Here is a 23,838-nt window from a genome sequence, read left to right as displayed (position 1 = left end):
GCAGTAGGTAGAATATTAGCTAGTCTATGTAATGTGCACAGAAAATAAATAGTTAACTGAATACTGGGATGGAAATTGCCTATAAGCACTCAGTAAAACATAAACACACACAAAAATCTTCTGAATGATAAGAAGTATAATTAAAACATAATGTACATTACCATTTTGAGAGAGAGTACCTAAGTTAAAGAACTCAGAAAAATAATCTCTTATCGAACTGAGGCTCCAGTAAAACACACTGACTGCGTCTCTACAGTAGCCTACATCATGGTGTTTACATGAGCACAGAGATCGGGTTATTCATGTTCCCTGTTTACATGATAAATACTAGTAACCTGGCATTTCGAGGCCTTTTCTCATCTAAACTATTCAGTATTTGTATCTCTCTATAATGGCATAAAGACGAAACTCCTCTCCAGAAGTGAGACGCCGCCGCCATCACTGTTAACTGATTAACTGCTACCAGCTGATGATTTACTTTCCTCTTCTTTGAAAAAAATGTTCTTATGTCCATGTTGTCTGGGGGAGAAAACATATCAAACCAAGAGATCGTCAGCTTTGATTTTCGCTGTATTAACAATGACCTGAACATTTGGTGTGTGTGCCTTACCTCCGCTAGGGCATCGCTTCATACAACTGATCTGAGGTGTCCAACTATGACAACACTCCTTGAACATGCGCGGCGCGCTATGGGAGAATCTGCCTTGTTACAAAGTAGCAGTGAAAACATGAGAGACAGCAAGCGCATTTCGTGGCATCTGCGGGCAGTGGCAAGTACTTCCGGCATCTGCCACAGAGGCCGCTACTCCGTGGTATCTGTGGCAAGTATATGCCACAGATGTGGTATCTGTGACAAGTATATGCCACAGATCCCACAACTTGCCGTGGCAAGTATATGCCACAACCATGCCACAACTTGCCGTGGCAAGTATATGCCACAACTTATATATGCCACAACTTGCTGTGGCAAGTATGCCACAACTTGCTGTGGCAAGTAAATGCCACAAGTTAAGAGTTAAGAGAAGGTTTACGGTAGCTGCCACTCGCCTTCCGTGGCAAATGCTGATATTTAAATGTCGCTGTTTTGGCATGACTTTATCGGACTGATCTGTACACAAGACTGATGATCTGTTACTGATGGTCCGATCATATTTTTCAAAAAGATTAAACATTATATGTTCTATAGAATTTACTTGGAGAACGTGGTTTGTTAAAATAAATAAACGTGCTATTTTTATGATAATACTCAAGATATATTATTATAAAACATCATCCTTAAAATTCTTTTTTTAAATGTATTTTTAAATGTTCTAAATTTGAAAAAACTAGATAAAAATAAACTAAAGTTAAAATCTTGTTTTTCATGCCCCAAGAGCAATAAAAACACCTGGTAAAAAAATCCTGAGTGAGGATTTCATAATTCATGCATGAAAGGGTTAAGAAAGACAAATATATGTTTCTATTGGTTTTAATAAGATGATTTATTATAGTGTATTCTTACATATTCAGTAGGCTATATTGTTTATTCTTTAGATACTCTGTAGATAAATATCTACTAATAATGTGTAAATTATTTCCTGTTTCTTTTTATTATTATTATTTTATGTTTCCTATCCCTTATCACTGCTGTAACGCAAAGATTTCAACATTTTAGATAAATAAAGTAAATACAACGTATCATATCAAAATCTGTTTATGTTAATTAGCAACACAATGATTTGATATTTGCATGCATGACATATAACCTTTTTACTGATGCACAAAAAAAGTTTTAACAAGGGTGTAATTATATTACATTGTAACCCTCTTTCCTCAACATATTAAATCAACTTTATACGGTTAAATGAGGATTGCTTGGAGTATCATGCTTAAGAGAACATTCTTCATGTTTATTTAAGTATTTATCATTCTCATGGTGCTGCCCTAAGTCTGTAGCCAAGTCTAATAACACCATTGTACACGTTGCTGTGTCAATACAGATATTTATTTTTTAATTATTTGTCTTTACTAGTAACAATACACCTGGTTATTGTAGCAAGCAGTGGAAACTCCCCTCAAGAAGCGACAATTGCCAAGGGCTTGCGTTGCAACGCTCACTTGTCAATATTTCTTTTTTTATTACAATATAGGCCTATGTTTAGCCTACTATCATAGATATAGCACGTTTGTTTATTTTAACAAACAACGTAGGCTATTCCAAGTAAAATTGAATATAAATGATAATTTATTCTCTTTTTGAAAAATAGAGATCGCACCTCAGTCCTGTGTACAGATCAGTCCGATAAAGTCATGCCAAAACAGCGACATTTTACGCGATAAATACGGGTTTAAATATCAGCATTTGCCACGGAAGGCGAGTGGCAGCTACCGTAAACCTTCTCTTAACTCTTAACTTGTGGCATTTACTTGCCACGCAAGTTGTAGCATATACACAAGTTATTGAGCCGTTTCCGCTCTACATCCTGAACTCCTCCCTTCGATGTAATGCACTTCCGTTTTGGCGGACTGGGTTTGTTTTGCTAGCTAGCTCCGTTGTGCCGACAAAGCACTGATATCGCAGGGACAAAGAGGATATAACAATTACAACATGAAGAAAAGTGGTTCGGGAACTACGTGTGCGGTAGTTGGTTGCAATCACTCGAGAAAGCACCTGAACGAGTGGTTAGATAGAGAGTGCTACGACCACAAACCAGCACCCAGCACCCAGCCATGTTGTTCATTAAATACAGATAAACACAACAAATACTGCATGCATTGTATTTTTTAATATTATATATGAATATTTTCATAGTGATGTAATTGTGTGGGCTGCTTTTATATTTTAATTTGTAATACCTGTTAGGATTAAACATGTGATCTTTCTTGTTGAAGCCATTTCTTTAGTTTCCTCTCAACAATTAATTAATTCAGTGTTATTTATGTACAGTATGAGCTTAATATGAATGATGAACTGTGTTAAAAGAAATTGTAGCACTCTAAGGAACATATGAAATGCAATAATGCAATAACAGTGCAATAATGAAATTAAATTACATCAAACTTTATTTTCACTCAAACAGTACAGGCACATATGATATATTGCACAGCATAAAGAGATCATGTAAATTGTGCATTATGTAAACAACAGACAACTGTTGGCTCCTGTGGGCATGACCTAAATAAGGCAGTTTATTTTGGTTTTAAAATGCTGAGATATTTACTGCAGAACTGTAACCTTCCCTCAACAAAATCGTCAACAATTTTCGGGAGCATGTGGGCAAAGTAGAATGTGCGCAGCCTTATGATATGCCTTCAGACTGTCCATTGCTTTTCCATCTATTGCCATGGATTGAACGAAGTAGGAGCAAATTTTGCTGTACGTTATGCTGGGCCACGTCGTCATGTTATCCTCCCAGTTTTGCACTGAATTCGGGTGGGGGAGAGTAACGCCATCTCCAGTCAAAGAAGTAGAATCGTGTTCCCAAGCTAGCATCACTGTTAGCATCGAAATCGCTGTGTTTACACCAGTGCCCGTCTGACTGTTTACACCGGTTTACACCGACAGACGCTGTGCAAAAGAATTCCGGCGGAAATGAAGTGCATTTGTGTAGGGTTATGGCGCTACCCGTGTTTTGGCGCGTAAACTTGTCTATACTTGCCACGACAAGTCGTGGCATATATAAGTTGTGGCATATACTTGCCACGGCAAGTTGTGGCATGGTTGTGGCATATACTTTCCACGGCAAGTTGTGGCATCTGTGGCATACTGTATACTTGCCACAGATACCACATTTGTGGCATATACTTGCCACAGATACCACGGAGTAGCGGCCTCTGTGGCAGATGCCGGAAGTACTTGCCACTGCCTGCAGATGCCACGAAATGAGCCAGGCCCTACTGGAGAACATGTTACGGAGTTTCATTGATTTGGGCATTCTCTCAATAAGCAAGTGGAATGGATTTGATAGTGAAGCACTGACACATTGCTCTACAAAGTGCGGCGAGTGGATAGACCGATTCACGGACTTTCCACATGGTAAAAGTGGGGGGGGGGGGGTCTAAACTAATCATTTGAAAAAGTTGGGGGGGGGGACGCCCGTGCTACAGCATCTCCAGCGCTTTCGAACGGCAATGTCCGTGGCTGTCTCCTCCTGATTGGTGGAGTTGGCCCAATAGCCGTAAAGTGTATACACTGTAGCCAGCCAGAAACTGTTGAGTATGTTTTACTGCTTTGCAGGAAATATAGTACTCAGAGAAATGTGCTTTTCCAGACACTGAAGAAAGCAAAATTCCATGACTTGTCGCTATCAGGGCTGTTAGGGAAAACATCAGGCAATATGTATTGTGAGATTATTACGTTTCTAAGAGAATTGATACATTTCAAATAATCTAGAAGTTTGGTTCTTTATTTTATTTGATTTCTTTTGTTTATTGCTTTCTGCATAGCCTCTTGTCCACACTCCAGTCCAGTTGGCTGCGGTAATGCACCTACAAGTTAGTTTGCCAACCGCCAATAAACAATAAAGAAGAAGAAGGAATAGGCGGAACTAACGTTATTCGTCATTCTAGTCGGACCCATTAGAGCGGTGCACTCATTTTCACTGTCCGGCTGAAGCGCGCAAAAAAACTACCACTTTTCATCTCGGATCATCAGAGGCTGTTGCATCCAAGAAAGACTGATTGAAACCTACGTTTCGAGAGACTACCACTATAATTCAAGGTGAGTTAAACTATTGTATCCGTGTAATTGTTACAAAGTAAGACTTTAGGTCAGTCAGTGTTGTTGTTGACTGGCGCGTCCACTTTTTCTGGCCCGACAAAATCGTGGTTCTATCGGGGCCAAGACACAGGGCTGAGTTGGGCTGAGTGTGCTAAACTAGAGAGACAATCGCTGGCAAGGGGGCTACAACCAGGGCCGGTGTTACAGTATAAGTTGAGTCATGACAACTGGCGACATTCTATTATTTTCGTCATAGGAATCCGGGGCGTGTACATTGAGGACCCATTGTTGACTTACCAGGAAAGAAACATCGTTTGTCGTTTACGTTCATCTTTTGCTATATCTGCCTTCCTAAGATCACTTTGCTGCACATTCAGTACTCGTATGTGAGGTTCTGGGTGAGAGTCCGATATCGTGACGCTTACAGGGAGGTATCGAACATTACAAAGTAGGTGACTGTGTGGATGCCTGTTCAAAACATTGCAAACTTCAATAAATCATTTAAATTATATATTTGTGTCCGACTTTTATTTGTTCATCGTTCTTAATGTGATGTATAGTAGCTTTGATAGCTGTCCATACCTTCAGACAGCCTAAAAGTAAAACACAAGTTGTTTATTCACAGCCCGAACGCTCATCGAGATGACTGGATCAGTCATGAAACTTGTGATCAGCTCCGATTAAATTGTGATATCAATTCTGTAGCTAACCTCCAGGGAGCACGTTTATTTTATGAAATACCTGTATCCCTCTCATCACAACAAGACTCTACACTGTGCAGGAAAAACAATTACATACATGAAAATAACCTTGATGCATGGGAATTAAACACACAAACTATCTTCCGTGGCTATACTGATATGTCACAGTAACGGTAAACCACAGAAAAGTAAGTCCAGCGGGGCACAAGTTGAATACATATAATACGGTAGTTCTATTATGCCTTTAAGCCTATACGTTTAACGTTTATTTCATAAAATAAACGTGCTCCCTGGAGGTTAGCTACAGAATTGATATCACAATTTAATCGGAGCTGATCACAAGTTGTCATGACTGATCCAGTCATCTCGATGAGCGTTCGGGCTGTGAATAAACAACTTGTGTTTTACTTTTAGGCTGTCTGAAGGTATGGACAGCTATCAAAGCTACTATACATCACATTAAGAACAATGAACAAATGAAAGTCGGACACAAATATATAATTTAAATGATTTATTGAAGTTTGCAATGTTTTGAACAGGCATCCACACAGTCACCTACTTTGTAATGTTCGATACCTCCCTGTAAGCGTCACGATATCGGCCTCTCACCCACAACCTCACATACGAGTACTGAATGTGCAGCAAAGTGATCTTAGGAAGGCAGATATGGCAAAAAATGAACGTAAACGACAAACGATGTTTCTTTCCTGGTAAGTCAACAATGGGTCCTCAATGTACACGCCCCGGATTCCTATGACGAAAATAATAGAATGTCGCCAGTTGTCATGACTCAACTTATACTGTAACACCGGTGTTCCGGATTAACTTATTTCCCGATCAACTTGTTTCCCGATCAACTCGTTTCAGTGAGGTGCGTGGCTTTCGACTGAAATACACATTTCGATCGCTTTCTTCTGTCGTTTACATACATCTTTTGGTATATTTGGCTTCTTAGGAACACGTTGATGCACATCCAGTACCAGTGTGTGAGGTTTTGATTACGATGGCGATACCCGACATCATATTGATAATAATATATGATACAAATGTAAGACTGACAACAATAATAGTTAGTAAAGGATTTATTGATGTGAATGTTTTGAACAGTGAATACTTATTGTAAATCGCTTTGGATAAAAGCGTCAGCTAAATGCAAGGTAATGTAATGTGATCTAACAGGCATCAACACAGCGACTTGATTTATTGTTCTCTGGTGATCTGTTAGGACGTGTTGAATGGAGAAGTCTTCATCTGTGTTAAACCGATCCTCCCAGGGAACTGGGACCCGCCCAGGTTAAAATGTGACCCGCCTAGATTAAACTGTGACCCGCACATGTTAAACTGTTACGATTTCTGTGTTAAGTGTTCACTGTTCAAAACATTCACATCAATAAATCCTTTACTAACTATTATTGTTGTCAGTCTTACATTTGTATCATATATTATTATCAATATGATGTCGGGTTGCATTTTTCTAGAACTTGTTGACAATGTTAATGTAACAAAATGAGCTGTGGTGACTTATTAAGACGTGATAATTTGTGGCGCACTCGTAACGCGCAGGGCAGGATTAATTTTTACTGTTGGGGCTCGGGTTTGAGTCCAGCATGAACTTTTTCATGGGTCACGGGTCACAAATTGGATAATATATTGATTTCAAACCATGTCAGTGGGCTGCAGCATAAATTATTTTTTAAAGTGTAATACATAAGAATCAGTTGATTGTTACTATTAATGATCTGGACATGCAGAAGAGGCTAACATGATCACAAAACATTGTCAACATTCATTTTCCATGTCTCTCTCCTTTCCATAACCTGCAGCCTCTCTTCCTGTTCATTACTCTCTCTGTCCTCTACTCTTTCTTTGTTCAATCTCTCCAGGCCCGGTTCCAGAACAAAATGACTCAGGGTGCATCTGAGATTAGAGAGGGGGCATGCTCCCCCGGGAAGATTTTTTTAAAATATTGAAGTTAAAAGCATCAATCTGGTGCACTTTGAGAGCAAAATTAAGAGATCTATGTGCTCTTTGCTTGATTCATGCCTTCCCAGTCCCTTATCACGTAGCCTATAAGAGCATGGCGCCAGTTCTTGTAGCCAGTTGTAGGCCTGTCCCGATAATCGATAAATTGACTTATCGTACGATAAATACAAATGGACTCGATAACTTTTCTGAGCTCGATAAATTGCCGTTTACATAAAGATGTGACCAGCATTTTAGCCTGGAGCGCTGTGGCTGCCAGGCGCGCTGTGAGGGGCGGGGCTGACACACAGCAGCCAGGTCAGGACACTCCGCGTGCACGTGCAGCAGCGTAGCAGCCAAATTAATAATATAGCGACAAGCGGGAGACAACGTGTGACTTACTCGCGGGGAATTTAAAGTGAAATGGAATTGGTTACAAAACCTAACGACACATCTCGATTCTCCGGTGTGGCAGTATTTTGGATTCAAACCAAATCAACGAGGCGAACCTACGGACTTGAATGAGCCGGGCGGTGTGTCGCATTGGTTTAAAAAAGGTAGCGACAAAAGCAGGCAATACCACGCATTTTAAACCACCTAAAACACAACCACCCCATTCCCTTTTCCCAGCTGGGAGCAAACACGGCAACTGGAGATGGAGAGCCACCGCCCCGCCCGACAATGCAAACATGTTGGTGTTCCTTGCTCGAAAACTTAGAAAAACAGATTTGGATATGGCCTGTTGAGGCATCTGGGTCTTTGACAGTGGACTGCACTGTACACTTGACTGTTGTTTTAAGGAGTTTTTTTTTGCTTGTGAGATAATGTGTGCTCAATATATATATATATAATTATAAATATAAATATATATATATATATATAATATATATATATATATATTTATATATATAAATATATGAGAGAGAGAGAGCTCTGTTTTCCAGCCTGACTATTTAATTTATTGTTTTGATGTGTGAGGGTGATGACGTCAGAGCATCGTCCTATGTGCAGGGCCAATTTAACCCCTGGGTATTTGTGAGGGAGCTCCTATATGGCATTACCCCGCTGAAGCTCACCAAAGTTTAATATATTTCATAGTTCAAAGTTTTGTCAATTGTTTTGTTTATTGGTCAAATACTGGTTTCTAATGGTTTCTGAGGAGTTTTACTGGAATGAAAGAGCACAGAGTCTACAGAAGCAAAAAAGCAGCATACTGCATTAAACCTGACCTTCACAGAGAGGTTGAAGTTCATGTGGAGAGGAGGCTTCAGTAGTCTGTCTGCACTCTGTTTAGTTTTGCTATCTTACAATCAATATAGTAAATGTGAGGTAAAGTGTGTTACCAATGTAACCGGTTTGAACTCGAAGTTGCGATGAGGTCTTAAAACGTATGGAAAGGGTCTTAAAAAAGGTATTAAATTTGACTTCAGGATTCCTGCATATACCCTGATTACACATATCCACACTATTTACTGTATATCTGTTTAGGTCAATGTTAATTTACAATAAATATTGTGGTTTTTGAATTTTACTTTCTTTATTTGATTGGCAGTCAGTTGCTGATTACATGCAGACGTTGATAAAGCTACAGGCTAATTCAATATATATCACACTAATTCATAAAGCAAGTTAGACATTTTGAAGTTCCGGACCTTGCACGGGGACATTTTCTCTAACTGGACCTCGTTGAATTGTAGTTACCCCTGCACTAGAGTATCTAAAGAATACACAATATGCAGAAAATACTGTATACATGGAGTACATTAAACAGTCTCACTAGCTAATGTTTGCTTTCTGTGTTAACTTAGTGATAGTTAATGACACAGATGGCGTTATAACCGTGGTTCAAACAACCATTAATGTCACTTTCTATGTGAAAAAAGTCATTTTAATTAAAGTGAACAAACTGTGAGCTGTAAATTAGAATGTAAGTTGCTACACAGATTATGAAGAATTATATCAAAATATTTGTATTATATTAATAATGATTTAATAATAATAACTTTTTATCGTTAATAACTATCTGACCTTTCTATCATTTTCAGCAGCATGGAGGAGTACAAGGAGGCCCCTGAAGCTCAGGTCAGTGTGCACTTCATCACAATATATTCCTTTTTTCTAAAAAACTTTTTCATTTTATTTTTTTTATAAACAAACAGATAGCACAATAGCAATTGGCAAACAAATTAGGATGACAACAATGTGACACATTCACAATATATTCCTAACTCCAGCGTTTCCGCCAGGCGGGCGTCTTGCTGTCATTTGACGCCCTTATTCAGCTCGGAACGCCCTGAACTCGAGCCGAGGGCGTCCAAAAGAGCCGGAATTCCCATCACTAATGCGTGAAGATATAGTATCTCTATAAGGGACGGCTCAATTAAAAATTCAAGTCCAGGGTTTCCCACACATAGACTTTACTTGGGCCGCCCAGGTTTAACGGCCACCAAAGTATATTTCACGACCCATTCATTATTATTTTGTTTGTATCCGTCCGCGAGCACGACGCCATCTGCAATCGATTTACAATGATCCCTCGCTTGCTGTACCTGTTCGCTCTATCGCGTGGAGGGTTTGCTAACAAGCGACCAACAGAAAGGTTCATGTTAATGTTGTTGCACCTCACAAATGCCTAACACTGTTACCCCCAAATGAAAGATCACAACCTGTTTTGAAATATACAATATGAATGCACAATATGGTTAGATATAGGTTAGAACGTTGTTGTATACAATACGATAATACTTTAATTGTAAGATCAAGTCTGAAATGTGACTTGCGTCACAGCAGCTCCATGTGTAACATCAACATAGACAAATAAGACAAACCCAATACATGAGAAACAAACAACAAACATGTAACATAACAGCAGGATCAGTGAGAGCTGCTCAAAGAGCCTTCAGCGTGCATCTGATCTGGATTCAGCTCTGTGTTTACTGAGAGGATTGGCTCTCTTTTTTCTGTTCTCACGGTCATGGCCTTTCTCCATGGAGATCTTTTCTTGCCAGTCACTTCCTTTACCTTAGTTGGAGCAATGGCATCTATAACTTTTTTTTTTTTTTTACTAGCTCATTTACTGAGATGTTAGCAGGGGCAAGTGTGGAAGAAACTTTCTGAGTAAACATTTCCCTAGTGTTTTCAGTTAAATATCGCTTTGTGGTTACCTCTTTTTGAACATTTGTGTGGACAGAAATAGAGCTCTCAAAGGAATGATCAGAGAGTGCAACATCAGTCACCACAACCTCAGAGATATTTAGACCCTTTGAGATCATTAAGTCCAGAGTGTGCCCCTTATTGTGCGTGGGCTCGTCACATGCTGAGTCAGTCCATAGTTATCAAGAAACCAAAACAGTTCTTTAGCCCCTCTGTCCTGGGGGTTGTCAACATGGATGTTAAAATCACAAACAATGACTTGACGGTCAAAGTGAATACACAATATAGACAGCAGTTCAGTAAAGTCATCAAAAAAAGCTAAAAGAAGCTAGTAAAGGGCACAGCTGAACTCCCACAGCCCTGGGGGCCCCTAGATTGGTTGTGATGGCAGATGACAGGGTTTTGTTAACCTTCACAAGTTGCTCTCTACTGGTGAGGAAAGCGGCATACCAGTAAATCAGGTATGGATTTACTTCCATTTTGGCCATTTTTGACACCAAGATGTCTGCTTGTATTGTGTTGAATGCTGCTGAGAATTCTAGGAAGAGGGCTCTTGCATAGGTGTGACGTTTATCTAAATGTTTAGTATGAACCAGAGTAGCAACAGTACCACCCCCTTGCTTATAGGCAAATTGGTATGGATCAAGTATGTCTTGTCCGTCACAATAGGTTTAGCTGAAGAGGTCATTCCTGTCATGGTGTCCAACACTTTTTTGGGGTCTTTGGCTTTAAAAGAATTTCCCAAAAGCTCTCTGTGTGCCTGTTTTGATTCCCTCAATTTGACTTTCAGTTCTCTCTCTGTCTGTCTAAGTGCTCCATACTCTTTGTTTTTGAAAGCTATTTTCCTGGTTTTTATAACTTTTTGTTAATGTCCTTAGTCACATATGATTTATTACTTGGATAGATTTGTATTTCTTTAGTGGGAACACAGAAGTTAATATAGTCTTTGGTAACAGTAGTTATTTCATCTTGTGAACCTTTCTGAAAAATGTCCCAATCTGTCCAATCAAAACAGGCTTTCAACTGTTCCCTACTTTCATTTGTCCATGTCCTTATTACTTTCTTTTCTGGTTGACTTCCCTTCAGTTTGGTCTTATACACTGGTATCATATTCACAACATTATGATCTTGAGTTCAGTATTGGTGGTCTGTATGTAGACACATAGGCTCCTTTATCGTTAACAAAGCATTTGTCCAGGATATTGTCTTTCCTGCTGGTATCCCTAACATACTGCTTGAAACCAGGTAACAAAGTCTCCAAGCGACATTGCTTCATGTCCCCGAGCACTATTGCTGGTGCATCGGGGTGGCTGAGTTGCAGCTCGTGAACACAGTCAGCAATGGAGCCGGCCGCCAGTGACGCTCTGCTGCTGGGAGGCACGTGAACAAGAAACAGTAAAATACACCCAAATTCTCTCGGCCAGTAGTTCTCAACCTTTTTACGGCCCGTCTACACTACAGGCATCGAAAAATGCTTTCAACGCTTCGCCCATTCACTTGAATGGGGTGACGTAGAAGATTTTTAATCTTCGCCGAACTGCATTGTGGGGAGCATGGCATGGCTTTGCAAGCATCACGAACATCTATCGGCATCAAAAGTTGAACAATGTTCAACATCAAAAGTTGAACAATGTTCAACTTTTGAACAATGTTCAATGTTCAACTTTTGAGTTCAACTTTTGAGGCTCGATGCTTGGCATCAGCCAATCAAATCCCGTTTATGCAATTCCCGCCAGTACAAGCGCTAGCCAATCAAACCGCGTGTATGCTGATACCGCAGGTCTTGACTGTTTTCCATATGTCATAAAATGGAGGATAAATTAATCATTGCCGTGGCAAGTGTCCCAGTCCTGTATGACTGTACTCTGTTCACCTACCGGGACCTAAACCGGAGGAACCAGGCATGGCGGGAGGTGGCAGAGACAGTTGGTGAAACTGGTAGGTTTTCAACTGTTTGGGGAGTTTATATCCAGTTTACTTCGTTTTAACATTGAATGGACAGCTAGTAATGTAGCATAACATATAATATATATTAATATAATAATAAAAAAATAAAAATATAATATATAATATAATAAGTATAAGCATAATATATAACATAACATATAATACATGCACAGCTATCAAGCATAGACAGTATATTTAGCCAGCATGTAGCATAAAAATAGCATTCATTATTGGAGGAATAATTTAGTAAATTCAAGAAATTAACTATTATTTATTAACTTTATTATTTTATTTCATTTTATTAGAGGATGTGTGCAAAAAGAGATGGAAGACTCTGAGGGACAGGTTCCGCAAGGAGAAGAATATGGAAAAGGAGGCAAAAAGAAGCGGGGCAGGGTCTGCAGGGGGGTACAAGCCCTGGCGTTTCATGGCAGTGATGGGGTTTTTAACCCCATTCCTCATAGACCGTGCGACGTCCAGCAATGTCCCCCGGCAGACCCTGCCTCCATCCACCCTGGTGGCAGAGGAAGAGAGCCAGGTAGAGAGTGAGCCAGCCAGCCAGTCCACCAGTCAGCCCGCCAGTCAGCCCGCCAGTCAGCCAGCAGCAGCCAGCCAGGAGGAGAATGCTGAGGTCCGGGGCAAAAAACGGAGGAGGGAGATGTCCTCGTTCGAACGAAGTCTGCTGTCTGCTGTCAGCAATTACCCAGCAATTGCCCAGCCAACCCCACCAGTGGTGGAGGAGGACGAGGACTTGCAGTTTTTTAAGAGCCTCTTGCCCACCATGAGGCTGATGACAAGGGGACAGAGGGCAAGAGTCCGCCTCGGGATACACCAGTTAATTTTTTACGTGGACCAGGACAATTTATAATTTAATAATTTTTTCACACATACAACATTACATTTTTTTACACTCATCACTCATCACACACACTTCACTCACAACATTACCATATAAAACATTAAAGTATGTTATGGCTATACTGTGTCTTCACTTGTTCATGTGGTTTGTCAGTTGCAACATACCAGAAGCTTCATGTATGTCGGTATATATAATGTGCTTTCTTCTGTAATTGTTCATGTGAAAACCTATTGAAATTATGAGTGGTTTATCAGTAAAAACAGGGCTGAAAGAAAAAGGTTGTTAGTCATATCATAATATAATAATATCAATTCAAGAAACATGTTTATTAGGAATTTTTGACTTTAAAATGGCTCATTTGGAATATTTGCTCTTTAAAGAAAATGGGTAGCTCTTAAAAGAGCTTTTGGTTTGGAGGAGCCATGGTGACCCTACACCACTTTATGCTTCCATGACACTACACCCTCCTCATTCAAATAGGAGCAGAAGGTCTCCCACAGTTGGATGGATCGGCGTGTGGCGTCGTTTGAGCCCATCCTAGGTGCATCGCGCAAGGTTGGAGCGTCATCACTCGACTCTGCGACGACAGGGACGACAGGTGTGCGTCATGGCCTTCCTATTGTCTTCCTGCGGAGGAAGTTGTGCAACACACAGGTGGCCTTCACACACCTCTCTGTTACCTCCGGGCTGTTACCTCCGGGCTGGTGCTGATGACACGCCGGAACATTCTCCACTGTGATGCGAGGACGCCAAACACACATTCAACAACCAACCTGGCCCGGCTGAGGCGGTAATTGAACAGCCTCCTTTCACGCGTGAGCTGACGTCCAGGGAATGGACGCAGCAGGTTGTCCAGCAGCGGAAAAGCCTCATCCCCAACAAACACATGGGGAAGAAGGCCCAGCCGCTCTGCTCCTGGGATGACGCTGTCAGGTGGTAGCTGCAGACTGCCATCTCGGAGGCCCTCTCCAAAAGCGGAATTTTGCAGGCTCCCACCGTCGCTGCTCCTTCCAAAACCTCCGACATCCACTACCCTGAAGAGGTACTGGGCATCCACTACAGCCAGTAGTACCAAGGAGTGGGTGGACTTGTAGTTGAAGTAGAGGGACGCAGAATTTGCCGGAGCCTGGATCACCACGTGCTTCCCATCAATGGCACCAACGCAATTCGGAAAGTTCCAGCGCTCCTGGAACCCAGCAGCGATGGCTCTCCAGTCCTCCGTCTGTGGTACCGGCATGGTCTCCTCGACCAGCGCGGTCCAGATGGCACTCGCAACCTCCTTCACGATGACAGCCACTGTTGCATGCCCGACCCGATAGCTGAATGCTATGGTCCTGTACGAGTCACCGGTTGCCAGGTACCTGAGAAAAAAGTAATATACATGATTTAAAAAAAAAAAAAGTCATACGCCACGCAGACACAGATCCCCCCCCACACAGACACACACCCCAGACACACACACACACACACCACAGACACACACACACACAGACACACACACAGACCACAGACACACACACAGACCACAGACACACACACAGACCACAGACACACACACAAACACACCACAGACACACAGACACACACACACATATACCCCAGACACACACACACAGAGACCACACACACACACACACACACACACACACACACACACACACACACACACACACACACACAGGGGAGCAATACTGTGTTTACCTAGCTATCTTAATTAATGTCATTCATCTGAACTAAATCACAGACTTCATTCATCATTCATCCATTGCATGCATTCTCTCTCTTTATATACAGAGTCATATTAAAGAAGTAGAAATACACAAAACGTACCGTAGGCAGATGGCGAGTCGCTCTGCAGGTCGGATTGACAAACGCATACGGGTGTCTGCCTTTGCAATCAGTGGACCCACTTTTCCGAGCAACTCGTTGAACACGTCTTTGCTCATCCTGAAGTACTGCTGAAACAGTACACCATCCAGGCGGAGCTCTTGGACAAGAACGTTGTATTCCTCCCGTTGCAGACGTTTTCTGAGTATCGGATGTACCCAATAGCGACGCACAATACGTGGCCTCCTGCGAGACATTGCATAAACCAACGCTACCCTTGCTACAAAACCGGCATCCATTTTGGCAATAGTGGAGAAGAAGCAGGCTTTTTTTTCGCTTTGTATGCCGGGGGCGGGCGGGAGATTCCTGAATGGTTGTTGGTCGCCTTGGGCGTGAGAAATCGCCAAGCTTCAGACACGCCCAGCTTCAAGATTTTTTGATTCCTGTAGTGTAGACGGGCCGTTACACCAAGTACCACCTGAGAAAATAGTTGGTTCTCCAATACCACCGTATGACCAATGTTAAAATACAGTCTGCACAGTTCATGCAGGACTCTGAGGCACATGTATTCATAATAACTGTTACGTCCCCACTAGGGATGAGGAAATGCAACAAACACCAGTTATGAATAGTTTTAATGTATAACAGGTAGACAAAATGGCAGGCAAGCAGCCTGAAACAAACAAAGTGCCACAAAAACACCGGTTTAAATAACAACCAAAAGTGGCCACAAGGGCGCAAGTTTAAATGTGCAACCAAACAAAGGGAGGACTCTAATAAGTGAGAATACTTAAATACAAAGGTGTATATATACATATGTATTAGGGATGTAACGGTACACGTACCCGTACTGAAATTATTCGGTACGGGCCCTTCGGTTCGGTACACAAGTGTACCGAACGAATATAACGTTAAACGTAAACATTTTAGAACGTGAAAAACTTTTTGGTTGTAATCTCAGGTGCTGCGTCGCAGCATTCAGAGTAATTTGCTCAAATTGGGTTCAACGCGTCATAGAGCGAGCAAGTCATTTCATTGGACGAGAGGTATACTATGAGAGCAGGGATGCGTTCAAATGTAGTCAGTAGTGATAAACGATAATTATCGGGCCGATAATTATCGGTCCGATATTAGGAATTATGACGTCATCCGGATAAACCCGATAAAAGTATTAATAGCCCCGATAATATAAAATATCTTTTTTGGATAAAAAAAAATAAAAAAAAATACTGCGGTGTGGGTGGATTGGGATGAGGGGTGCTTGTTTTTCACTCGGCTCCTCCCTTTTTGCCAGTACTCTGGTATTAGTGGTTTAGGAGGAGGGGAGTTTTTCACAAATCCAGCGCTCCCTAACTCATGCCTGGCTGTGACGTAAATGGTGTGCGGCTGTGAAGCCAGGACAGTAAACAAACATGTCGTCGGTAGTATGGGACTCTTTCAAAGTTTCAGAGTTAGATAGTTATTTTGCTATTTGTATTAACAAATGCAATGCAGAAGTTCCACGAGGAGGGAAAAAGGCAACGAGCTATAATACTTCCAACCTGATTAGTCACCTGAAACATCGCCATCGCTACGATGGTGTGTTAAAAGCGTACGAAGACGCCTGCGCTGCTAAACTAGCGGCGAATCCAAAGCCAGCTGCAAAGGCACCGGGGCTTTTACCTATCGACGAGGCTGATTGACTCAATTATATTTATTTGGGAAAATAAATATGGTCACTTTGAAGAGTCTTGGCTTTGTTTTGTTCATAGTGTAATGCTCATGTCATTTGCTCACTACTAGTCTTTTTTTTACCACCAGGTGTGCAAAAACTACAGGTACATTTAATATATATATATATATATTATATTATTATCGGTTATCGGTATCGGTCTTGAGAAGCCGGAAGTTATCGGTATCGGTTTCAAAAAAACAATATCGTGCATCCCTAGTAGTCAGTAATGTGAGGAACTGTCGAAATGGCGAACGCAGATAAAGTTGAGCTCGAAAATTCTCCAGCATCATTGAAGTCTCCGGTTTCAGAACATTTTGGTTTCGCAGTTACGTACAAGGATAACGGACAAAGACAGGTGGACCGAACCAAAGCTGTTTGTCGGCATTGTTCAACTAAAATTGGTTACGCGGCAGGCAACACATCAAACTTGCACTCATTTGAAAAGGCATCACCCGAACGTGAATATAATCGGTACCAAAAGAAAAAAGACTGAAGTGCAAACCCAACTCCCACTACCATTTAAGCCTCCACCACTCGCAAAAAGTTCAGACCGAGCCAAAGCTATTACAAACGCCAAATATCCTTATGTTGCCATGTTAGCAAAGCGCTACCTGGCTGTATCTGCTACCTCTGTCCCTAGCGAGAGGGTGTTCTCCACAGCAGGAGACATTGTTAGTGCCAACAGATCTGCCCTTTCGGCAAGCAATGTGGACAAGTACATTTTTCTTTAAAAAAAAATGTCCCCAGGCTTTGTAGTCATCTCCAGCAGGTGTGCGCCGGCTGTGCGCTGCGATTGGAGTGCGTCGGGCCCGGCGTGCTCCAATCTCAATCTTCATGGGGCGGACCAGGAGATGGCAGCCAATGACGTTAGGGCAACCGCACAGCTCATTTACATATCACACAGATTAACACAGTTAAGAGGACCAGGAAGGCAGCAGCCGTAATAATAACATTATTTGTTGTCAGCCACAGCTACATGTACAAAGGGAAGTCAATTCAATAGCTTTATTAGCATGCTCTGTATAGTTGCAACATCTATACAAAAATACACACAAATAAACAGTTATAAACAAACTGCTAAGAACATGTTTTTTTTGTTTTTTACGAGGAATACAGATTCATTTAATTAATATAATACATTAATACAAAATAAAATATGATATAAATATATATATATATATACATAAGATATATAAATGTGAGAGCTGGTGTATCAGGTCAGTCCGATTCCCTCAAACTGTGGCAGGCAGAGAAAAACTGTCCTGCAACAATGCAGCTCTCTTTATATCCCCCCTGGAGTATTTTTTGTTTTTCATTTTTAAATATTTGAGGATGCTTATGGTTGAGTTTTGGGAATAATTGTTTCCGTATAGGTTCAAAGGTTGGGCATTGTGTGAGGAAGTGCTGCTCTGTCTCCACAGCAGTTCCTCCTCACTGTTGGCATGATCGCTGATCTTTTGGCAGCCATGTTTTCTTGTACCTCCCTGTTTCTATGGCCAGGCTGTGTCTCTCTCTCTCTGTCTCTCACCTGTCTCCCTCTATCTCTCTGTCACTCACATGTCTGTGTCTCTGTCTCTGTACCTGCATGTTTCTATGGCCAGGCTGTGAGCACTCACAGTATGCAAAGTAGTCTGGTGGGATTCTTTTCGGAGTATTGAAGATCGTTTCCCCGACATCGGCGGTGCCTGCCACAGGACAACACGGAACGTAGGCGATTGGGACGCGATGAGCGCGGGGGTGCTAGTGGAGCACGCGTGTGAACTAAGTTTCCTTGGTAAACTCTGGTAAAATGACTCACTAAAAAGAGCCGGAATTCCCATCACTAACGTAAAGAGATAGTCAATCAATGTTTATTTATATAGCCCAATATCACAAATGTTACATTTGTCTCAGTGGTCTTCACAGTTTGTACAGAATATCAGTATGACAACACGACACCCTCTGTCCTTAGACCCTCACATCGTATAAGGAAAAACTTCCAGAGAAAACCCACAGTTTAAAGGGGAACATGGGAGAGCAACAGAGTAGGGATCCCTCTCCCAGGACGGACAGACGTGCAATAGATACCGTGTGTAAATCAAAAAGATAATACATCTACAACTTAGGTAGACCAAATGTTTAGAAATGCTGACGTCCACGAGGATGTCAGCAATCCTGTGGGAGCCATCAGGGAAGTAGTATGGTGAGAGTCTGGCAGGACCGCAGAGACAGGTTCAGCCACGGCTCGAATTCCAGGACTCAGATCCAGAACTCAGGATCCAGGACACACGACCACAGCAAAATGATTAGCCTCGACTCAGGATCCCGGCATATATATGGACACAAAAAAAATATTTGGGGGAAGCTGGGTTAATCGGAACATGAGAGTACACAGGTACAAACAGAAAGACGGAGTAAGGTGCCCCCCCCCCACCAACAGTCCAAGCCTATAGCAGCTAAACTAACGTGTCTACATACATGCACTCCCTTAGGATAGGTTGAGGGAAAAGGGTAGCAAGTAAGAAGTAGGAAACAGAGGGGGAAAGGCACACACAGGGAGAAAGGTACCCACTGGAACCTGAATTGGTTAGAGGTAAGGAGTAGGTCAGTGGCTACATTCCACACTCCCGGGCCGGGCTAGGCCTTCTCTGCATCCTGTTACCCTCTAATAAACCTCGAAAGGTCAGAGAGGGGAAAGGTTTTTGGATGAAGTTTTAAATATAAGAACTACGTTTTTAGGATTTAAGTGAAAGAGTAAGAACTAAAATGTATAGGTGAAGAGGCACAACGTATCTACGTCAATGCACTCTTATTAGATTATTTTATCACTATAAGCTTTATAAAAAAGGAAGGTCTTAAGCGTACTCTTAAAAACGGATAGGCTGTCTGCCACCCGCACACAAACTGGAAGCTGATTCCACAAATGTGGAGCTTGATAAGAAAAGGCTCTGGCTCCCATTGTACTTTTAGAGACTCTAGGAACAACTAGCAACCCTGCATTCTTGGAACGCAATAGATAGTACCTATAAGGGATGGAGCCCCCTCCCCCCGCGCTCTCAGGGTGGACGCCCTCTCAGCCCTGGTCCGCGTTGTTGCTCAATGAGCGCAGGTTTGTGAGAATGATGGATGGAAGTGGTGACCGGCTGAATCTCTTCTGAACGCCTCCCCTCCTTCCTCGTCTCTTTTTCCTGGTGTTTCTAAGCGGCTCCCGAGGGATGTCATCCAATAACGAAGAGCACAGATGGCTTGGTGTATTTGTAGGAGGCCGATCGCATTGCAGCTCTAGCATAGCCTCGCGGCTGCAGCAGCATACCTGTTCGTGCTGTAACTCAGGTGTGTCTTGGAAAGTTGTATGGCCAGACATGGTCTGCAGAAGGCAAATGTAATCCACAGGATCAAAAGCATGGTCTCTCAAAAATAACGTTTTATAAAGACACGACAAAGTTTAGACAATAATTAGACCAAAAAAACTAAAACAAAACACAAGACGAACGGAGCATACTGAGACTCGCGGTGACAGGATGCCATCTCCCTCTGTCTCCTGTATACCAGAGGTGGGAGTAAGTCATACATGTGCAAGTCCCAAGTTACTTGGGTGAGAGTCAAGCAAGTCAAGTCATACGAAATCCTGATGAATAACCCCAGTTTCCCTATTTAAGTCAGTCACATGACTTGACTCGAGTCGCATATTTTTTTACTTGAGACTTGCTTGACTAACATTGATAAAAGACTCGACTTGACTTGTGTAGGGGTGTAGAGTTATTTGTTGTTAATGTGGAAAATAAAACTCTGAAATCATAAAACAGGTAATAGGGGGAATAATTGGGCATGTGTGTGTGTGTGTAGAGGTGCGTGTGGTTAAAACGTAGCAGCCTGCGGTCGCTCTTTAGCTGTTCTAATGAAGGTAAACAGTGAAGTAAACAGTAAAAGGCACAGCTCTTTGCAGCTGGTGCTGGTGCTGCTCTTCTCAGATTCTGCTGAGTTACACGTTACTCCTCCTGGTGCTGCAGAGATGTCATGAAGTGAAGGAGGTTGTCCTTCTATAAAACACCTCCGGGCAGCAGATACTGTGAGAGTCACAGACATGACTACATAGGTCAAGGCAGACTGGTTCACAGACTCTCCTGTTTTGCCGATCCGGTGCTTGAACAAATAACTCTACACCTCTACACAAGTCGAGTCTTTTATCAATGCAAGTCAAAAAATATGCGAGTCAAGTCATGTGACTCGAGTCCCCCACCTCTGGTATATACTGTGGTTAGAATGTTGCTGTATTACTGTATCAAATATAATACAAATATAATAAACCCAAACAGTTGATAAGTAGTATTTTGTTAACTCAAGGTTTATATTAAGTGAGTTTTTATTGTGTTAACTTGTGTATTCATGCTTTTTAGATTGACTTTCTCTCTTTTTCTGTCCGTCTGTTCTAGAAACCGAAAGGAAGAGAGAGACGTCACAGCTGTCAGCAATGTGACAAATCCTTTTCAACATCTTTAAATTTAAAGCGCCACCTGCATATTCACACAGGAGAAAAACCGTACAACTGTGAAGAGTGTGGGACAACTTTCACTCGATCAGATTCTCTCAAAAAACATCAACGTATTCACAGGGGAGAAAAACCGTACAGCTGTGAAGAGTGTGGGACAACTTTCACTACATCAAGTCATCTCAAAAAACATCAACGTATTCACACGGGAGAAAAACCATACAGCTGTGAAGAGTGTGGGACAACTTTCACCACAGCAGGGGCTCTCAAAATACATCAACGTATTCACACTGGAGAAAAACCTTACAGCTGTGAAGAGTGTGGGACAACTTTCACTTCATCAGGTGCTCTCAAAAGACATCACCGTATTCACACGGGAGAAAAACCTTACAGCTGTGAAGAGTGTGGGACAACTTTCGCTTCATTAGGTTCTCTCCAAATACATCACCGTATTCACACGGGAGAGAAACCGTACTGGTGTGAAGAGTGTGGGACAACTTTCGCCACACCAGGGTCTCTCAAAATACATCAACGTATTCACACTGGAGAAAAACCGTACAGCTGTGAAGAGTGTGGGACAAGTTTCGCTAATTCAAGTAATCTCAAAACACATCAACGTATTCACACTGGAGAAAAACCATACTGCTGTGAAGACTGTGGGACAACTTTCACTTCATCAGGTGATCTCAGAATACATCACCGTATTCACACGGGAGAAAAACCTTACAGCTGTGAAGAGTGTGGGACAACTTTCACTTCATCAGGTGCTCTCAAAAGACATCACCGTATTCACACGGGAGAAAAACCTTACAGCTGTGAAGAGTGTGGGACAACTTTCGCTTCATCAGGTTCTCTCAAAATACATCACCGTATTCACACGGGAGAGAAACCGTACTGGTGTGAAGAGTGTGGGACAACTTTCACCACACCAGGGGCTCTCAAAATACATCAACGTATTCACACTGGAGAAAAACCGTACAGCTGTGAAGAGTGTGGGACAACTTTCACTAAATCAAGTAATCTCAAAACACATCAACGTATTCACACTGGAGAAAAACCATACAGCTGTGAAGACTGTGGGACAACTTTCACTTCATCAGGTGATCTCAAAATACATCACCGTATTCACACGGGAGAAAAACCTTACAGCTGTGAAGAGTGTGGGAAAACTTTCACTTCATCAGGTGCTCTCAAAAGACATCACCGTATTCACAAGGGAGAAAAACCTTACAGCTGTGAAGAGTGTGGGACAACTTTCACTTCATCAGGTTCTCTCAAAATACATCACCGTATTCACACGGGAGAGAAACCGTACTGGTGTGAAGAGTGTGGAAAAACGTTCATTAGATCAGATGCTCTCAAATCACATCTGCGTGTTCACACAGGAGAAAAACCATAGTGGTTTTAAGAGTGTGGGAAAACTATGAGAGCTAAGCTAGCTGTTTCCTCCTCCTGATTTCCTGACAGCTGTAGTTATATAGTCTCATTGAAATAAAGCTTATTGCATTCAAATGTGTCTTTTCTTCAGTGAGATATCTTTATGGATTTCCTTATGACTTGAGAGTCTGATTTTAAAAGTGGTTTAATATTTCTGAGTCTGACTCAAGCAACTTAAATGTTTGTTTTTGGGCGAAGTCATCTGAACATTGTGTACTGTGCAAGTAATCTGGCACTCTACCTTTGTCCCTATATTTAGATAAACAAATTAATCCCCATTATTGCATTTAATAATTCATATTTCACGACTCACTGTTACTTTAGCACTGACCACTTTATTGTATAAAGTGCATTCAATTGAAAACACCATAGTGTTACAGTTAAATTATGTACAATTATAAACACAATATGTACATACAAGTATTTACATATAAAACGCCTACAATATCAATGAAATTAGAGTGTAACAATTGCACTGATGGCTCTGTGTTTTTTGTCACCAATATTATATTTTAGTTTGCACTGCCTCCACGGCTATGGTTATGGTATGATAAGAACTGCTCTGTATTCCTAAAGTTTGACCCTTCTGGCAAAATATTTAATTGATTCAGTATAAATGATGGCAACAGCATAAACTAAGGTAAACACAGGTAAAAAAGCTTGAGTGGATACAAATAAGATGCATGAAACACATTCACTTTTGTAGATCGCAGGATTTATTTGTCATCAGCAGGTATGAATCAAATGTTAGGGTATCAATGACTTAATAAATTAACATTTGTTGTTATGCAAGTCAACAACGAGATCTCACTCCACTGCAGAAGAAGAACAGGAATGATCCAGCTATTGAACCCAGTTGGATTCTTTAGGACTTTTTCTGAGCAACCATTCAGCCTCATTGATTCAGTAAAAAGGATGGCAACAGCAACAACATAAACACAACTAAAAAAAGCTCAAGTGGATACAAATAAGATGTACAGGGAGGCTGTGGCGCAGTGCGTTGGTGTTGGGATCAGGGGAGCACAGGTTCAAACCCCACTGCAGTCAGCATGTCGTTGTGTCCCTGGGCAA

The 23,838-nt window shown here is 41.7% G+C and overlaps 1 protein-coding gene across 1 annotated transcript in view; it reads left to right on the top strand.

Annotated features, from left to right (window-relative positions):
- Nucleotides 1-22,842, top strand: part of LOC307021186 (uncharacterized protein) — a 50,873-nt gene extending 28,031 nt beyond the window's left edge. The window contains exon 3 of the mRNA XM_079653055.1: nt 21,275-22,842. Within this exon, the coding sequence (XP_079509181.1) occupies nt 21,275-22,729 (1,455 nt within the window). The 3' untranslated portion in view covers nt 22,730-22,842. The remainder of the gene's footprint in view (nt 1-21,274) is intronic.
- The last annotated feature ends 996 nt before the right edge of the window (nt 22,843-23,838 follow it).

The sequence above is a fragment of the Notothenia rossii genome (genome assembly GCF_949606895.1).
Source record: "Notothenia rossii genome assembly, chromosome: 1".
NCBI classification, from domain to species: Eukaryota; Metazoa; Chordata; class Actinopteri; order Perciformes; family Nototheniidae; genus Notothenia; species Notothenia rossii.
This window is presented reverse-complemented; position numbering and strand designations above follow the sequence as displayed.